The sequence below is a fragment of the Agrilus planipennis genome, unplaced genomic scaffold (genome assembly GCF_000699045.2).
Source record: "Agrilus planipennis isolate EAB-ADULT unplaced genomic scaffold, Apla_2.0 scaffold66, whole genome shotgun sequence".
Classification (NCBI taxonomy): domain Eukaryota; kingdom Metazoa; phylum Arthropoda; class Insecta; order Coleoptera; family Buprestidae; genus Agrilus; species Agrilus planipennis.
Genome location: NW_020438868.1, coordinates 872,479 through 890,870, shown reverse-complemented (window position 1 = coordinate 890,870; position 18,392 = coordinate 872,479). Strand labels below are relative to the sequence as shown.

Below are 18,392 nucleotides of genomic sequence, written 5' to 3'. Positions count from 1 at the left end.
ATATTTAAAGGAAGTAATTGTATGTCATCTTCATTAAATCATAACTTTGCAGTTATTTTCCAATTGACCTAAAGATGTTATAGATTTATTGTTTTTTTATATTCCTCTTCATGAAGAGAAATAATAGATCTATATTACACAATTATAAAGATTATTGTTAAATAAAATTAAATAAATTTTAAATGATTTTCTGTATTGTAGATATGTCCTTTGCGAAAAAATCCTAATTAAAATAAATCACTGCATTTGATAAGTTCATCTTTCTTCCTAATTCATAATTTTGACTTGCAATTGTTAATTTTGGGATACAATTCGATCAATGATTTTTATTTCAATTAACAAGTACGTTTTTGTACAACACTGTATTTCAAAACATTTGTTCTATTGTTAAGCAAGTGGAAACAGGTGCAACTTTGAACAATTTCAAATTCTTTGAAATTTACCTCTTTTTAAGATTTATTTATTTTGCTTTTAAATAATATTGTATGATATTCCCTTATCTGGCAATTTACTTTATCCAATTATTATTATCTAACAAAAGAGCCAGATTTTCCACTACTTATAATTGGTATGTAGAATTAGTCCAATTACTCCAACTCCCTTTACATTAAATTCAAAGCTAAAGGCACAGTTTCCTAATTGTCTTAATAGCCCTCGTACTATACAGGTGTCACACAAAATACGAAAATCATTTTCATCTGCCTATGTCATGAAACTAAATATTTGAAACGAAATTGTAAAGTTGTCTTGCATGACACAAAATACTCACACAAAAAAGTAAGCAAACAAGTAAGTTTTAATTTATTTATATAAATACAATTGTTGTTACCATATGGTACAAATATTTATGATTAGATAAAATCATTATTCACGAAATGTGTGACAACTCCTCTCATTCTTTTCTTGTACGTTTGATTGTCTAGGATTTCAGAGTTTGCAAACGTTTCTGCAAAATTGCTTCCGCTTTCCATCAATTCGCTAATATTTAAGGCTTCGTTGTGGTTCGGATTGTAGTAAATATTTATTAACGTACAAGCTACTGCGAGACCAAATTTCGCGTATTTGCGCCAATGATTTTTGAAAGTGGAGTANATTTAGAAAGTTGAAAATAAATAATAAAAAAATACAAAAACCGGTGATTATACAAATTGTAAACCAAGCCAATTGAGCTTATCTTTTTATTTCAATTGATAGCTCCCAATTTATGCTGTCTTGAAATTAAGTAAAAAAAAATAAAAAAGAGTCAAATTTTACAAAATGTAACAAGTTTATTGATAATAATAAATGAGTATTACATAATAGTCTATTTATTAAATATATTTTACTAAAGCTCTCGTAAATGACACTTAGTTTGGGTAAATACTGATCGTAATTAAATAAAAAAAAAGCATTGTCTAAGAATAAAATGTCAAAACTGACTGTTGGTTGCCTCTTACTAAAACATAAGGGGGTAGGTTTTGCGTAAGTACTTCCAACCATGCCATGTACAGTATTGGTGAGACACTTTCCTTCCTGGGCATGGGTAGCGACCTTAAAAATCACGTTAATATTGATGAAAAACAAACTATATCAACGATTATTAAAATTAATATGGGTATATCAAGTGAGCTGATATGAACTATTGTTTGTGTGATGTTTTTAAAATGAGTTGTAACCGAGTACTCTGTGAGTCAAAATCAGTTGCTCATATTGAAAATATTATGACATTCGTGACCACTTGACCCACTTTTGATCGTCAAAAATGTTGTATAACAGCTACATTGAAGCAAGATGTTTTTAAGATGAGTTTTAACCGAGTACTTTGTGAGACAAAACTCGCTTACTCGCCTTGAAAATATTATGACACTTATGGCCTGTTGACGCACTCTACAGCGTCAAGAATAATCTACAGTAGCTGTACTAAGCCATTGTACGATGCATTTAAGACGAGTTTTAACCGAGTACTTTGTTAGTCAAAACTGAGTTACTTATATCATAAAAATATTATAACATTTGTGACTGGTTGAACCACTTATTATGGTCAAAAATGTTGTATAGCAACTATACTGAATCATTGCGAGATGTTTTTAGAACGAGTTTTAACCGAGTACTTTGTGAGACAGAACTCGCCTACTCGTCTTGAAAATATTATGACACTTATGGCCTGTTGACGCATTCTACAGCGTCAAGAATAATCTACAGTAGCTATACTAAGTTATTGTACGATTAATTTAAGACGAGCTTTAACCGAGTACTTTGTTAGTCAAAACTGAGCTACTTATATCATCAAAATATTATAACATTTGTGACTGGTTGAACCACTTTTTATGGTCAAAAATGTTGTATAGCAACTATACTGAATCATTGCTAGATGTTTTTAAGACGAGTTTTAACCGAGTACTTTGTGAGATAGAACTCGCCTACTTCTCTTGAAAATATTATGGCCTGTTGACGCACTCTACAGCGTCAAAAATAATCTACAGTAGCTACACTAACATTGTACGATGCATTTAAGACGAGCTTTAAGCGAGTACATTATGAGTCAAAATTGAGCTACTTATATCTTAAAAATATTATAACACAAAGTGTAAATATTCTTTTATAGGCATACTTCTATAGACGATAGTCGACTTTTGGGCATCATACATTAAAAGTACTGACGATTTAGGTTTATTTAATTGACGAATTAGTTAGTGTGGTTTATGGTTTTATGAAATGTTTTTAGAAATGTAAAATGTTTTGACTTGTACTTACATTACAACCAAGGATGCTGAGCTGGAATTTTCTAAAAGTAATTCCCTTAAACGTAGCTGCCTGTTTGTTTTTTCTTGCAAAGTCGCTAATTCTAAATCGGTTATAACGCCGTCTGCATAAATAAATTTCAATAACAAATCAAAAACCAAGGAAGTAATAAAATAAATAATAAAATTACCTTCATTTTCACCTTTTTCACTGACACGGAACTTGGCGATTAAATCATTAAAATACTGTATCGTTTCTTCTTTCGGCTTATCAGAAATTTGTACCATTTGAAGGCTGGAATAGTCCAAACGAAATTTGGAAAGCAGATTGGCCATACTAAAAAGAATATTACGTTTGATGGTAAAGTTTTCGTAGGAAAAAAAATATTACTTTCGTTCTTCAGTTTCCAGTTCATTCCTGTTATTAACCAGGGCGAATACCCTCAGTTTACAGGAAGACCAGTTGTTTCTGGTAGAAATTATGTATGGCAATAGCATCGTTAATCCACCATCGTCGTACAACCACCAAACGTCAATGGTTCTTTTCGGTTGTTTCCTAGAAATGATTAATTTAATATATCTTAAGCTTATTAAATAAAAATTATCCTTTTTTAAAACAAATTTCAAATATGGTACAGGAAAAATACCTCCTGAATATGGTTATTTTCTCTAGAACATATCCTGGAATTTGAATGTCACCATTTTGCGATGATAGAATGTGTGCAATAGCTTCATTTCTTTTTCTTTGTTTTTTGTTGGATGAAACATTTGGTGTGTTTTTGAATGGTGCAAAATCTATAAACGTCATTATTAACACATCTGGTATCAATTTAGAAAACACGCAAAGCAATTAAAAAAAAGCATAAAATAACGATAGCATTTTGAATGTCGAAAGCCATATTGGGTTTCTAAACGTTTCACATTACTCCATTTGACTTTCTTGTAGTACAGTGTAAATTGCTTATAAGAGATTCGCATATAAGAGGCATTTGTAGAATATGTCTTTAGGCTTGGGATATAGAGTACTATTAGAGTATTATGACATTTTCATGGAATGGAAGAGGTATTGACAAAACAGTACTGTATGAAAATAAATAAAAGTAAAACAAAAATACTGGTATGCAAGGGAAGAAAAAGTACGGAAAGAGCAAAAATAAAGATAGGAAACGAAAAGTTAGAAGAAAGGGCCGATTCTATGTATTTAGGAAGTCAGATAAGTCAGGACGAAAGGAGTAGTAGTAGATAAAATGCAGATAGCACAGGGTCGAGTCGCCTTTAATAAAAAGAAATCACTTTTATATTCGCGAACGGTTAATTTAGAAATACAAAAAGGTTGTTAAAGGTGAATGTTTGGAGCACGGCGCTGTATGGGTGCGAATCCAAGGACAGTGGGCGCGGCGAAATAGAAAAGGTTAGAAGCATTCGAAATGTTGTGTTACAGGCGAATGATGAGGATACCGTGGATAGAGAAGGTTAGAAATGAAGAGGTATTAGAAAGAATAGGAGAACAGTGGACTCCATGGAAGTCAATAAGAAATAGGCGAGATAAGTTGGTAGGACACCTTCTCAGACATGAAGGTCTAGTCAGAGACATAGAGGCAGAAACGGGAGTTAGGAGGGGTAGAGGTAGACTCAGATAAGATTACTGTTCGCGAATAGTTAAGAACATGGGATGTTCTAGTTTTAGGGAAGTGCGAAGATTACCTCAGGATAGGAAAAAGTGAAGGTGCGTGTCCAACCTGTCTTAGGACTGACGACTTTATGATGATGTATAGGATAGGATTGCGATTATCGTTTAATTAGTAGTAAAAGTTGAAATGAACTTGATTACTACCTAATCAAATCAGCATGCGGAAAACAAAAAACATTGACGTACATTTTAAGACATACTCACTAATACTGGGATGAGAGGACGATACGCTTTCAGGAACGTTGATAAATGATATATCTACATTGGAATCGACACGCATTAAATGAGTTGAGGCTGACGTATGAATGCCCGACGATTGACCGAGTGAAAGATCATTGGATGCGCTGTTAGAAGGATTATCTTCGTCACCCGTAAGCTTACTGTGGTCCAGACCATCTTGAAGACGAAGGATCGCCACTGCGTAGCGATTTTCAAAAGCCGTACTGAAGAAAGAAAATGGAAAATCAAAATTTTCAATATTTGTATTCTAAATTTCCAATTTGAACTAGAACAATATTGCGATGCCATTTAATGGTACCTCCACTTTTAAAATTTTCACTGGGGGAGTACTTACCGAAGGATATTGAAATACGTGACAACGTCCTTATAAGGACAGGTCTTCCAGTCATTCTTGTAGCCCAGCAGCAATACATTAGGAACTAATTTTCCTATTCCAGCCGTTTGAAACAGAGCACTGGCTCCAACATCTCGTTCCACTCCGTCAATAAGAGTATAAAATGCCTTTATTTTATTTTTCCTTAACCAATCATAACCTGCCTTTACTTTCGCTGATCGAGTTCGATAGTCCAAGTGCTCCTGTCAAAAATGTCTAAAGTATTGGATGGACAGACATCTCATATACATACTGCAGTGCCCATTAAAGTACATACATCTTGAACTCTCACTTTTCGTCTACAAAGCAGTTCTTTGCTATTATTTTGGAATTTTTTAATTGTTAATTCCTTATAAATTTGATTTATCGTTTTTATGCGATATATTACAGTTGTCGATAGTACTTTAATGGACACTGACCCGATAAAGAGCAAATAAAGGAAGCGTACATTTGAAATTTCGGCTACCAACAAGAGAGAGTGATTTTTCGTAATTAGATTGGCGAAATCCAACAGCGGAGTCCTTGAAGAAGGTTTGCCGCAGAAAACCATAACCTGGGGCTTGTAATTCTTAACGTGTTCCCCGATATTGATTAGATTGAGTGTGTTAGTTAATGCCGTTTTATATGTTTGAGCTTGGGTGGAAGAACCCCAGTTTACATCTATAAAAGGGAACAATAAAATTAAAGAAAGCCGTTTCTTTATTTGCCGAACGGCCTTTTCTCCAAATTACAAAAAATTAATCAACACCGTAATTATTACAAGAAAGTCCGCTTAACGAACTTTTTATTATTTATTACAGAATGGAAAACCAATAAATATAAAAAGTAAATCTGAAGTATTGGCAAAAGTAAATCAAAAGCAATTGTTTTAGTAAAAAATTTTCTATAAGAGTGTAATTTTCTACATTGTTTGTAAAGGTACATTTTCCGTTTAACCGTTCAAATTTGAGCAAAATGATTTTCATGATAAATATAAAGAAAACAAGTCAGTTTAATGAAAATTATTTCATGTAGAAAAATTAGAATTAACAATTTCAATGTGAATGAAACGAGAATGCATGGGTGCGCACAGAGCCATACAAAATCCATCGCTTCGATTCGATCCACTTGTATACGCTTTAGAATTAATTAACCAACCGATAAAGAAGTAAATAACACGTGCGGCTATGTCCACAAATTTTAATACTTTATCATTCATTTCCGACAACCCGACACTCAACATCCGACACATCCTTAATTCTCTTCTTAATTAAAAAACTGACCCATTTTTCTTCATATACGTTGAAACAAACTTTTGAGTTTTTAATAGTCAAAAAAATATGAAGAGGACAGATACTTAGCTTCGTATTCTTTTCAATCAAAATGGAGCCGTTGATGTAAACAAAATTAATTATTCCACTATGAAATGAAATTTGAAACGATTCGTAGTACCGAAAGCTTTACGTTTTATCTAATTAGAATGTAAAATAGTCCTGGAAAACACTCACCTGGTTTCCTGTAAACAACAACCAAATACAGGCCAAGGATGACAATGAATGTCAGAAGCGATGTCAACCAGCTAATTAGAAACATGATTACGACGCACATAACAAAACCGAATAAACTCAACCAAGTGTTGTAGTACTAAAATTAAAATTAAACAAATTATGTCTTTAAATTTTACATTTGGGGAAAACAACTAGAATACGAATAACAATTTGGTGATATAATATTATTACTATTGTATTGTATGTTATATTTTAATAAAAGCACCTACTCCATACGATTCTGTATAAAATTTTAAGACATTTTCATCTCTTATGTTTTTTCCAACCAGCGTGTATTTACCGCGTAATCAATGATTATAATAATCAACCAATCAGAGTGCTTATTCGTTGCTGCAAGTAGAAGCAAATGAACCGTTCGCTGTCTAGATTTCGCCTGCACCGAGTTGCAGCAAAGAAGAAACGCATTGATTGGTCAGATATTGATTCCTTTAAACAGTAGCGTAGTGTAGAAGGAGGCAAAGAGGACCACAGGCTCCGGGCGGTGCAAATGTAGGGGCGGTAAAAATGATTTCTTTAGTATTAGATCGGGCGGCAAATTAAGGGTTCTCCTCGGGTGGCAGAAATTCACGCTACACCACTGCCTCTACACATTCCGTTATTATTCGATAGGGAGGCGTCGGACCGAAATATTGTAAAAGAAAATTTTTCTTAAAATTTTCCAAAGAATCTGACAGTGCATACAATTTTCTTAAATTATTCTTTGTATAGTCGCAGAACTATCGTTAATGATCAAGAATGGTGTTGGGGGTGTATGGATGTAGAAGTAAATGATAATAACTCACCTTGAACGTGGGCCTCCACCCCAATGGTTTAATGAGCGCCGCGTGGAATGTGCAAAAGTTTATGAGAGCGTAGGATGCCAAGTAGAAGTTTGATATTAGCGGAGCGATCGCATTAAGTTCGGCTGTAATAAACACAAGGCGTTTCTCTCAGACGCATTCGTTTAACAACCAAACAATTTAGTAGTTAGTTAGTTAGTTAATGTCCTTACCAATTAAGAGAAAAGCTGAAGACACAAAGAAGGTCAACACGTATCCTCTGTACGGTTCTCCAGCTTTTCCGTACCCTTTTGAAAAGAATATTAATCCGGGATATATCTTATCTTTTCCAAGAGCTTGTATAAGTCTGGGAACGGACAGTAGATTGGTCAGAGCCGTGCTTAGGGTTGCAGCGAAGCATCCCGCGTAGATAAAAGGTCCCCATGCTGACATCAGTTGCATTATCTGTAGCACAATAACGAACGTATAACATCCCTGATGCATAGGCGGGTAAGCAGTAAAGTGCATGTATCAAATTCATGTGCTTTTAAAGAAATATCAATTTCGTCGCGGAAATCAATCTGTTTCTACTGTTCTAGATTCAATTCGACAAATGCTTTTGAAATTTAAAACTACCAAGAACTATTATCGAAAATAAAAATTGGTAAAATTGGTACGTAACAAGGTAGAAAAACAGCTTTTCTTGTAGTAGAATAATTTATGGTAAATATCGCCTTCCGAAAACGACTGAGGTAAGCGTTCTACTCATACAGATTGATTACCGTTAAATTGTTGAAGTAGTAGCTTAAATCTTCAACGAAATTTGTTAATGTAGGTACTGTTTGCAAAACTGATCACAGATTTACTCTCTGTCGAGTAATTTATGGCAAATATCGCCTTTCGAAACTGACTAGGGTAAACGTTTAATAAATCTATCTATACAGATTGATTACCCTTCAATTGTTGAAGTAGTAGCTCAAATCTTCAATGAAATTTGTTAAAATATACTTCTTGCAAAACTGATTACAGATTTACTCTGTCGAATAATTTATGGCAAATATCGCTTTCCGAAACTGGCTCAGGTGAACGTTCAATAAATCTACTCATACAGATTGATTACCGTTCAATTGTTGAAGTAGTAGCTCAAATCTTCAATGAAATTTGTTAATGTACTGCTTGCAAAACTGATTACAGATTTACTCTCTGTCGAATAATTTATGGTAAATATCGCCTTCCGAAACTGACTCGAGTGTATGTACTCAGTATTTTTAAGTACAATTGCTGCTTACCGTATAACTATTGAAAAGTCCATATTGACAGCTCAAATCTTCAACACAGTTGGTCAATGTACCGTTGGCTAAATCGGTCAAATNTTGACTACAGATCACACAAAGACGTTAGTGGAGTCCCAATTTTCCGCTTACCTATTCCAGCTTGAGCAACAATCCACGCCAGGCGTAGGAAAAGCATTACACCCCAAATGTTGAGAAGACATGGTATCATAACCCCTTGAATCCACCCTAATTTAATACCTTCAGTATGTGTTGTTGCTTCAATTGGAATCTTTTCGTCATTTGTACTACTATTTTCCTGTAATAAAAAGAATAATAATCGTATTCTAGAACAAAAAGCAAAGAGATTGATTTTCCGAATAATTACATCGATAGTTCAACTTTTTATCAAATTTACTAATTCCGATTTTCAATTTTAGATAATTATAAATTCCTTTACACCAAATTCATGTCTTTCTTAAACTCAAATAAGTTGATGCATTTGTGAAAAGCAATATTTTCAGCAAACTTCTTACTTTAACTTACTTCAAAGTTACAATAATTGATTTGTAGAAGTCTATCTGATGCTTCCATTAATCATTATATTAAGATCATTGATCATAGAATCATTAAAACAAGCGTCTCAGTAGTATGTAGTTTGGAATCATTTATTAAGTTAAGTTATGCTAGAAGAATTTTTTTGATGAAAACAAATAATAAATTATGACAGAATCTTCACACGAAATTTGGTGAAAATCAGTAATTATTGTGGTCAAAATTATTAATTATAGCAGCGATACGTAGTGATTTATTTAAATAAATACTCCAATTTCTATAAGTATTTTGTTAAATTGTTTCAAAAAACAATGGACCACCAAGAAGTCCCGGTGAGTGAAGGACATTAGTTTGTTCATGAAATAGGATTGCTAAGTGTGAGTTACTCTAGCGAGAAGTAATTATTCGCGAATATTTAAAGTACATTCATAAAGGTAAACAAAACATGTCAGGCGACTCCACCATTTTTTAAAATATTAATCTATAATTAATTAGATAACTTATTCACCCTTAATAGACACTTACCTTTAAGTCACCAGAAATGTTGGCACCTGCTTGAATTCCTGTTACTGAAGGAAAAAAGATTGCGAAGACTTGAAAAAAATCGTACGTGATACCGTCCTGCGTCCTATAAGCGGAATACCAGTTTTCAGAGAAGGTACTAACTGAAAACAAAAAGGGTATGACGGAAGATGAAAACGAAGACTGTATTAATTATGTATGGAATCGTCTATTAAAATTTTGTTCTTTCCGCATACTAAATACTAACATCAATCATGTTAGCGCCTTATCTTGCCTTTGAAGATTTAGGGTTAGTCTTGTCGTTGGTCTTTCGAATTAAATCTAATCAAAATTTGCATTTCTTATCTAGTGGTTTCACTTTTACATATTACTGTCCAATATCCAGAGAAATACTTGTATTTAAAATGAAAATACAAAATAAAAATATTAGAAGCTTAAAAAGGAGACAGAGAGACATTCCATGAATGTCTTCTAATTCATTAACTGAAGAGAGCGCAAAAAATTCTAAACCCTCTGAAAATAGATAATCTAAAATAATGGATCGATATTGTTTTCCGGGTTCAATATCATGGTCCATGGAATTTTGAAGTTCCAAATTGATATCACCACCTGCCAAATCATTAATTATCGTAGCTTTAGCAAGGAACTACGAAATTCTATGAATTATGACAAAACAATATCGAATTGAGATATACCAGCTGTGTAAAAATGAAAACTACAAGATATTGTGGTGTATAATCCAAAATTCTTAGAAGACGATTCGAAAAACTTCACTTATTGGACGAACCCAAAGCTAAAGAAACTATGGATTCCATTTCTTTCTCTTATTACAATATGTAAAAGATCAGATTTAAAAAACCATTTTGCACATCTCAACCACTATCACTCTTAAGGATTAACTTTTGGTTTTGGTCTCATTCTTGCAAGTCAGTATTTGAACTTGGGTCAATGCCTTATTTATAAATCTATTTTTCGTCATGATCAAGTGACCTAATCCAATACCAATCATTGTATTTTTTACTCACCTGTAAATCCCGTGAATCCTTTCGCAGCTTCGTCGTCACTTTTTGGTCCCATTATCGCTCCAATCATAAAATCGGCCATAGCGCCAAGGATGATGGCGATGAGAAAGTTTTGGGCTTTCGACTCCCATTCCATACCGATGGCACAAATGAGAATCATGACCGCAATCGCTATCACCCCTACGATACGGACGTCGTTGTTTCCACCATCGATAATCTTAAGATCGTGCTCTTTCAGCAGATCGTTCAGCGAGTTACAGAACCCGATGGTGTTCATCGATGCCGATACCGCATTTGCGAACGCAAACACTATCCCCACTGAAGCACCGAATTCCGGACCAAGGGAACGCGATATTATGAAATAAATTCCACCTGGTACGGAGAAAAACACGTTAAATGTTAATGTTAATTAATATTCAACCCTCTGCCTCAAATTAATTAAGAAAAATTGTGTTTGCTTTTACCCTTTGTAGGTACTATCTTCCTTAATAATATATATTAAATATTTTCAATTAAAAGTGCCCCTGTATGTCTGCTTTTAATTGAAAATATCATAAAGGATGAATATTTTCAATGAAAAATACATATTCTTTCGAGTCAAGTAAAATGTTATCAGTTCATTGGTATCAAGCTAAGGATTTCTTACCCCCTTTTACTTCCCCATTTGTACAAATTGCTGACAAGGATAACGTTGTTATAACACAAACAGCCGTTGAAATTGCAATTGTAAGTAACGATTCACCTGTAATAAACAATTACCTATATAAATATAATACTATTTGGATAAAGTAAATGAATGAATCGAATATCTTATTGTGTTATCTTTAAACATTTCTCTTTCTAAAAGTGCAACAACCAATTTTGACTAAAGATCACACAAAGACGTTAGTGGAGTCCCAATTTTCCGCTTACCTATTCCAGCTTGAGCAACAATCCACGCCAGGCGTAGGAAAAGCATTACACCCCAAATGTTGAGAAGACATGGTATCATAACCCCTTGAATCCACCCTAATTTAATACCTTCAGTATGTGTTGTTGCTTCAATTGGAATCTTTTCGTCATTTGTACTACTATTTTCCTGTAATAAAAAGAATAATAATCGTATTCTAGAACAAAAAGCAAAGAGATTGATTTTCCGAATAATTACATCGATAGTTCAACTTTTTATCAAATTTACTAATTCCGATTTTCAATTTTAGATAATTATAAATTCCTTTACACCAAATTCATGTCTTTCTTAAACTCAAATAAGTTGATGCATTTGTGAAAAGCAATATTTTCAGCAAACTTCTTACTTTAACTTACTTCAAAGTTACAATAATTGATTTGTAGAAGTCTATCTGATGCTTCCATTAATCATTATATTAAGATCATTGATCATAGAATCATTAAAACAAGCGTCTCAGTAGTATGTAGTTTGGAATCATTTATTAAGTTAAGTTATGCTAGAAGAATTTTTTTGATGAAAACAAATAATAAATTATGACAGAATCTTCACACGAAATTTGGTGAAAATCAGTAATTATTGTGGTCAAAATTATTAATTATAGCAGCGATACGTAGTGATTTATTTAAATAAATACTCCAATTTCTATAAGTATTTTGTTAAATTGTTTCAAAAAACAATGGACCACCAAGAAGTCCCGGTGAGTGAAGGACATTAGTTTGTTCATGAAATAGGATTGCTAAGTGTGAGTTACTCTAGCGAGAAGTAATTATTCGCCAGGTGATTTCTAATTTTTTTTGGACCATTATTAAATTTTTTGTTATACATAATGTTTTCGTATTTTTTTTTCATTCTCTTCAGTAGTTTCAGTTAACACTAATTTTAATGTGAGTCGAAGAATAGAAATTTTTGGAAATATTGTAGTTATAACATTTTTGTCTGAGAATATTGTTGAACGCTGTGTTATCCAAAAACAGTTGCATCCCTTAACGAATAATTTTGAAGCGTACTTTTCTCAGTGGGGTTTTAGATTACACTTTTATGCTCAAATCAAGCGATTTCATTAAGGATAGCATAAATTTTCATTAAAGGATACTAAAATGTAAAAGAAAATCATCATTACAACCTATGCTTTTTCCAGTTATTCCTGACCAGTAAATTTTCCTAAAATCTACTTACGTTGATGAAACCTTAACTCGACGATACTATTAAGCAAACTTCATCATAAGAATGAAAAAATAAACGTATTCCCTAGGGAGCAGTACGAAAAGGAAACAAAGTTTTATTACCTCCATTGCTTAGTAAATGATCTCAGAAGAAGGGACTAATTTTACAAAAGCTTTCTTTTGTTTTTGTAGCTTGACATTTGATCTTTTTTATACGTATGCATATATGTATACAAGTAAGGCAAAAAGTTCGCTGAACACGTTTCTTTATCGACATTCCATCTTTTCATGTTGCACTAACAAAAATATCAAGTACCATCTTCATACATTAATTCTGTCTTATGTAGAACAGTTCTTCTCTGTTTATCATGTTCTTTACATTGATTCATTTAGGTACCCATATGAATTTTACAAATCAGTTTAGTACTTTTTACTTTTCATAATGATTATAGGAGTTTGCTGGTAATTTGGGCGCGTATTGTAATAACGGGTATATTGACCTTGAATTTAAACTAGGTTTTGAAAGTTTTATCGTACAATTTTTTATGTTGACATAATAACAGTATCAAAAGCTAGAATAATCTAAAGCAGACATTTTCAACGTGAATTGGATTCGATTACATGGACAGTGGGCAAGATTAGTCATCGAAATTATAGAAATCGGGCTTTCAAACAATTAATGGTTAATAGCCGCCATGTTGTATAGTAAAAGGTGACCAAGATGGTGAAAAAGGACCGCCATATTGTTAACAAGAAAACAGTGGCGCTTGCTGCTTTTGGTCATAGACAAATCTGGTAATATATTTAACGTTTTAAACTCTAATAAATATAATAATAATATAAAAGTAAGTAATTAATGTAAACTAACCTTAACTGAACTATTTCTGCCGTGTAATAATTCGCCAATGGATGGCCTTTTTCGCCTTGAGTTTCTGTAATTTTCCAATCGTGGTAAAGCTTCTCTGGTCAACTGGACAAGGGATTTCTTACGGGCTACAGTGTTACCATCCTGCAAACATGTAACAGACGTTCTCGATGGTAGGTCCTTCAGTTCATCTTTGCCCGTATCCTTATCAAAGACCCCATTCTCGTACAATTCTAATGCAACATTGTCTATACCGAGATTAGTGTGCATGTTTTTATTATTGTAATCGCTCGTATTATTTTCTTGAATGTCACTAATAGTAAATCGTCCGTCCATCTTTGTTTGCTCCCTCTTCGTATTCTGCAAGGACCTAGAAAAAAAAATATTTTATAAAGAGTGTTTATATCAAAATTTGTAGACATGATCTATCTGAATTTACATCTACCTGTCAGTTAAAATATTGCTTTGCCAATATCATTACCTATTAAGTACTAACATTTTCATGTCTTATCAACAACTGCAACTTGCGTTAATAGACCATAGTATGTCGAACATTATCTTTCTGGCAGTGGGTATAGGTAATTTCGTAAATACTTATTGAAATTTTTATGATAAGAAATAAACTTTTTTAATGCAGTAGTTTCAAGGTGTTGTTTACAAAACTTATTATTATTACATTTATAAAATAGAGTAAACGTAAAATTATTGTGAGATTGCGTATATGTACAAGTACAAATGTATTTTATAAATGAATAGAAATCTTCACATATTATTTTCTTGTTTGCTTTGTTTTTAATGAAACCAAAAGTAAAACCAAACGTATCGAATCAATTATTAAATGAATCAATCATCAGACTTCGTGCATATTATCCTATTTCAATCGGTAATACGAGTATAATATAAGTAAATGTAATACCTACTTATAGTAATATGATTAATTTGGTATAAATTAATTTATAACTGCGTATATTTGGATATGAAGCTGTAGATTGTTATTACGTATCTATTTATCTGTATTTATTACTAGCAAGTGCGTTATTTTTCTTTAGAACTGAAACATTTTCGTTTTTTCTTGAGTACAAGATACAATAAAACATCAACTTTCTTCCTCTTTTAACTTCTGTTTCTGCTTCTAATGCGTTTCTAACTAGCCTTTCATGTGTGAGAAGGCGTTCTAATAATCTCCTTTCTTTTTTATTAACTCCCATAGTGCTACTCTTTCTAATATCTCCTCATTTCTAAACTTATTCACGATATTTTTAACATACTCTTAAAAATAATAAACTTTAAATTCAAAATTTATACGACCCACGACGTTGATTATAATGAAGCATACAAAACTTAAAACATTTTCTTTCAAACAAAAAAAATTAAATCAAAATCAGTTGATTCGTTTAGGGGCTACGATGCCAAAGACAGACACGCAGATACACGCGTTAATCTTATAACAACCCTCTTTTGTGTCGGGGGTTAAAAAAAATGAATTGATGAATATCAAATTTGGCCATTTATTTTACATATGCATGCAAATACGAGTAAAGCTGATGCTATAATATTTGGTGGACGACAACAATAGGTATATGTTAGAAAAAATATTGTATTTATTAACGAAAAGCAAAAAATTGATTGTGCCTATGGCGTTTCGTTTCGTATAATGCGTTGGTTTTCAGTTTTCAAGACTAGGTATGCCTTTAAAATGGAAGGCTAACTGACAGGTACGGTTTCGGCCGGTTTAAACCTGATAGACCCAGTATAGTCTGGTTTATATCATACTGATATTCTACAGGTGAGTATTTCTCTTTTCTCAAAACAATGCACAGTCAACGTTAAAAATACTGTACCGTCTCAATTAGTAGCTTTTACTAGGTCTTATTGTACAGTTACTTCTTGTATATCTAATCATTTACAGGTTTATTTGAAGAAAGAGACATTTTCATTGCAAATATTACTAAAAAATGAAGCAATTGTACGGATTAATCAAAATTTATCTACATTCACATGACACTTGCGTTTAGATCTAGGTACTGTAAATTAGCAAATGTTTTCTGCCTTGCAGCATAATGGAAATTACAGACGGAATGGGGATTTTTATTAATTATTATGTACTCTAACGTATTAATTACATATGTTTTATTGCGTACTGAATGAAAACATTGTTTACTCCAAAGATACTTTTTTTTTATAGAGGATAAGTTTTATTTAAAAGTATTTCAAGTGTAAACAGCAAAAAAACTATCTGTTTTTAGTAATATAATATAACATATAATCCAACAAGTACATGTAAATGTTAGTTAAATTTTTTCATTCTACAGATTTCTTAGCGTTTAAGTTGACCTACAATCTTTAGTTTTTCTATGGATTTATAATTTTTATTACGTAAGAAATATAAATGTGCATTACATGAAACTTTTTTGTGAGTTTACAATTGAGCATTGAAGAATTTTAACTTTAAGTAAATATTTCTGAAGAAAATTATGTTTTTCCATTTTTAAGTCATGTTATATAAAAACATATTATTAAAAAATAAATAATTGANGATATGTACGGAAAGTGAGGAAAATTTATTTATTATTTTATTAAGATGAAAACAGAAGAAAATTCATGTCTACATGTCATGCATGGATATTTAGTAAAAACGACTAACTAAATTGAAAACAACAGAAAATGCACCGAATAAATATAGATTTAAAATAAATTTCAGGATATAATAATGCTATTGTATTTGATATGAGAAATAGACTTTACCTCTGAAAAATTGGACAAAAATGAAAACATTTGCACTTTAAATTGGTAAACATACAATTTTATGTATATTGTTATAGTTTTATTATAGTTATAAACGCATATATACAAGTGATATACTAGGTCAAGGTAGACAATGAAGATGTTATTCCTTTGTATGTAAATATAGTTTCAATTCAAATATTTTTATGAATTATTTGGAATGAAAATACAGACTAGATATTATTCGGAAAGACATGACAAGAAAAATATCACATCTAACGTATTTGATGTGGGACAAGTAAACAAACAAATCTGGATTTCGAAGCAATCTTATCAAATCAAATATCATGAAATTACCTCAACTGTAAACAAGATACTTATTATATTTGTTAGTATTTAATAAAATAATAAATATATGAAAAGGAAAACCTATTGGAAAACCATCATGAATGAACATCATACGAAATGTCATTAATGTTGTTGACAATTTTTAAAGCTTGATTTTCAAAACAAAAAAGAAAAAACACATTTTTTGTCAGTCATTAAAAATTATAGATATAGTATAGACGTTTTGTTTTACTTATTATCTTTCTTTTTTGTCCTGTTTACATATATTTTTAAAGTTAAAGTCGTACGTACCGTTAATGTATAAAACAAAAGTTGAAGAAACTCATTGTAAAATACTTTTGGTCGTTTCTCTTTGTCACGAAAGTTCAAAACCCGTGCGAAAGCCCCTGGCAACTGGTGGTAAGTCGCGTCACGACGGCGACGCCACTCTAAAAGCTCGCACACCGTTCAAAGGACGCGACGACGTCGAACGCCAGCCCAAAGCACACACGTGCGGTGGATGGAAAACAGAAGATGTGAACGTCCACGAACACGAAATATGAACTGCGCCGGCGATCTTTTGCTTTTTTGTGGATTATTGCGTACTCTTGTTGTTCCAACGTTTACGTACCACGACTGACTGAATCGGAGGAACGAGACGTCGATCATTTTATAAAGAAAGGACCTTGCTTGAATGTATACAATCGTCCACTTAAGCTTTTTTTTTGGTCTGAATCTACAGGGTAACCAAATTAATGCGGTACGGAGCAGTTAAGTAGTTGAATTCCTAAAAAAAGAAAACGGGAACATCTAAATGGGTCCAAACGAAGTACCAGGTAAATCAATTTCTGATTATTACGTTTTGAAACGTCAATATTAAACCCAAAACGGCACGCTATATACTGAAACTGGTTCCGTTTTGATGCAACTTCTACAAAACTAATAAAACTAAGAAAATGAAGATAATACCAGAAGCAATATCAGGTTGACAAGACAAAAACCTGATAGGGACGGTCGTCTAAATCCTGGTCCAATATTAGGAAAAAGTATGGACAAATTCCTGACGTTTAAAAGACCAATATCAATAACTTATAGATATGTGAAACAAAAATCAACCCTTCATTGTTGACAGACTAAAGCACAAAAGAATTTACAAGACCAATGAGCGTCAGTATCTCGCATGCAAAGATGGAAAAAAGGGCGGAAGAACTATTAGGGGAAGATCAATTTGGGTTTAGAAGAAATAGAGGAACGCGGGAGGCTATTCTAGCTTTAAGGGGAAACAATAGAAATGAAGAGATATTAGAAAGAATAGGAGAACAGGGGACTCTATGGTAGTCAATAAGAAATAGGCGGGATGGGTTGGTAGGACATCTTCTCAGGCATAGTCTAGTCAAAGACATACTAGATGCAGAAATGGGAGTTAGAAGGGGTAGAGGTAGACCTATATTAGATTACTGTTTGCAAATAGTTAAGGATGTGGGATGTTCTAGTTTTAGGGAAATGCGAAGATTTACTCAGGATAGGAAAGAGTGGAAGTGCGTGTCAAACCAGTCTTAGAACTGACGACTTTATCATGATGGGGATGATAATGATCACAAAACCAAAATCTTTCTAACAAATGAATTCAAAAGCACTAGGTGAAAGTTGAAACGAAGGGCAATAT

At 32.6% G+C, this 18,392-nt stretch overlaps 1 protein-coding gene across 1 annotated transcript; it reads right to left on the bottom strand.

Moving 5' to 3' along the window:
* Positions 1–1,294: 1,294 nt before the first annotated feature.
* Positions 1,295–17,392, bottom strand: LOC108734720 (bumetanide-sensitive sodium-(potassium)-chloride cotransporter). Its single transcript, XM_025976263.1, has 18 exons — positions 17,039–17,392; positions 13,679–14,045; positions 11,611–11,776; positions 11,345–11,440; positions 10,702–11,070; positions 9,666–9,819; positions 8,618–8,705; positions 7,562–7,793; positions 7,353–7,474; positions 6,511–6,646; positions 5,472–5,683; positions 4,985–5,226; positions 4,597–4,853; positions 3,368–3,515; positions 3,112–3,276; positions 2,912–3,057; positions 2,734–2,845; positions 1,295–1,530 (listed from the first exon to the last, which is right to left on the bottom strand). The coding sequence occupies exons 2-18, from the start codon at positions 14,009–14,011 to the stop codon at positions 1,395–1,397; spliced, it is 3,114 nt and encodes a 1,037-aa protein (XP_025832048.1). The 5' UTR covers positions 14,012–14,045; positions 17,039–17,392; the 3' UTR covers positions 1,295–1,394.
* Positions 17,393–18,392: the final 1,000 nt, after the last annotated feature.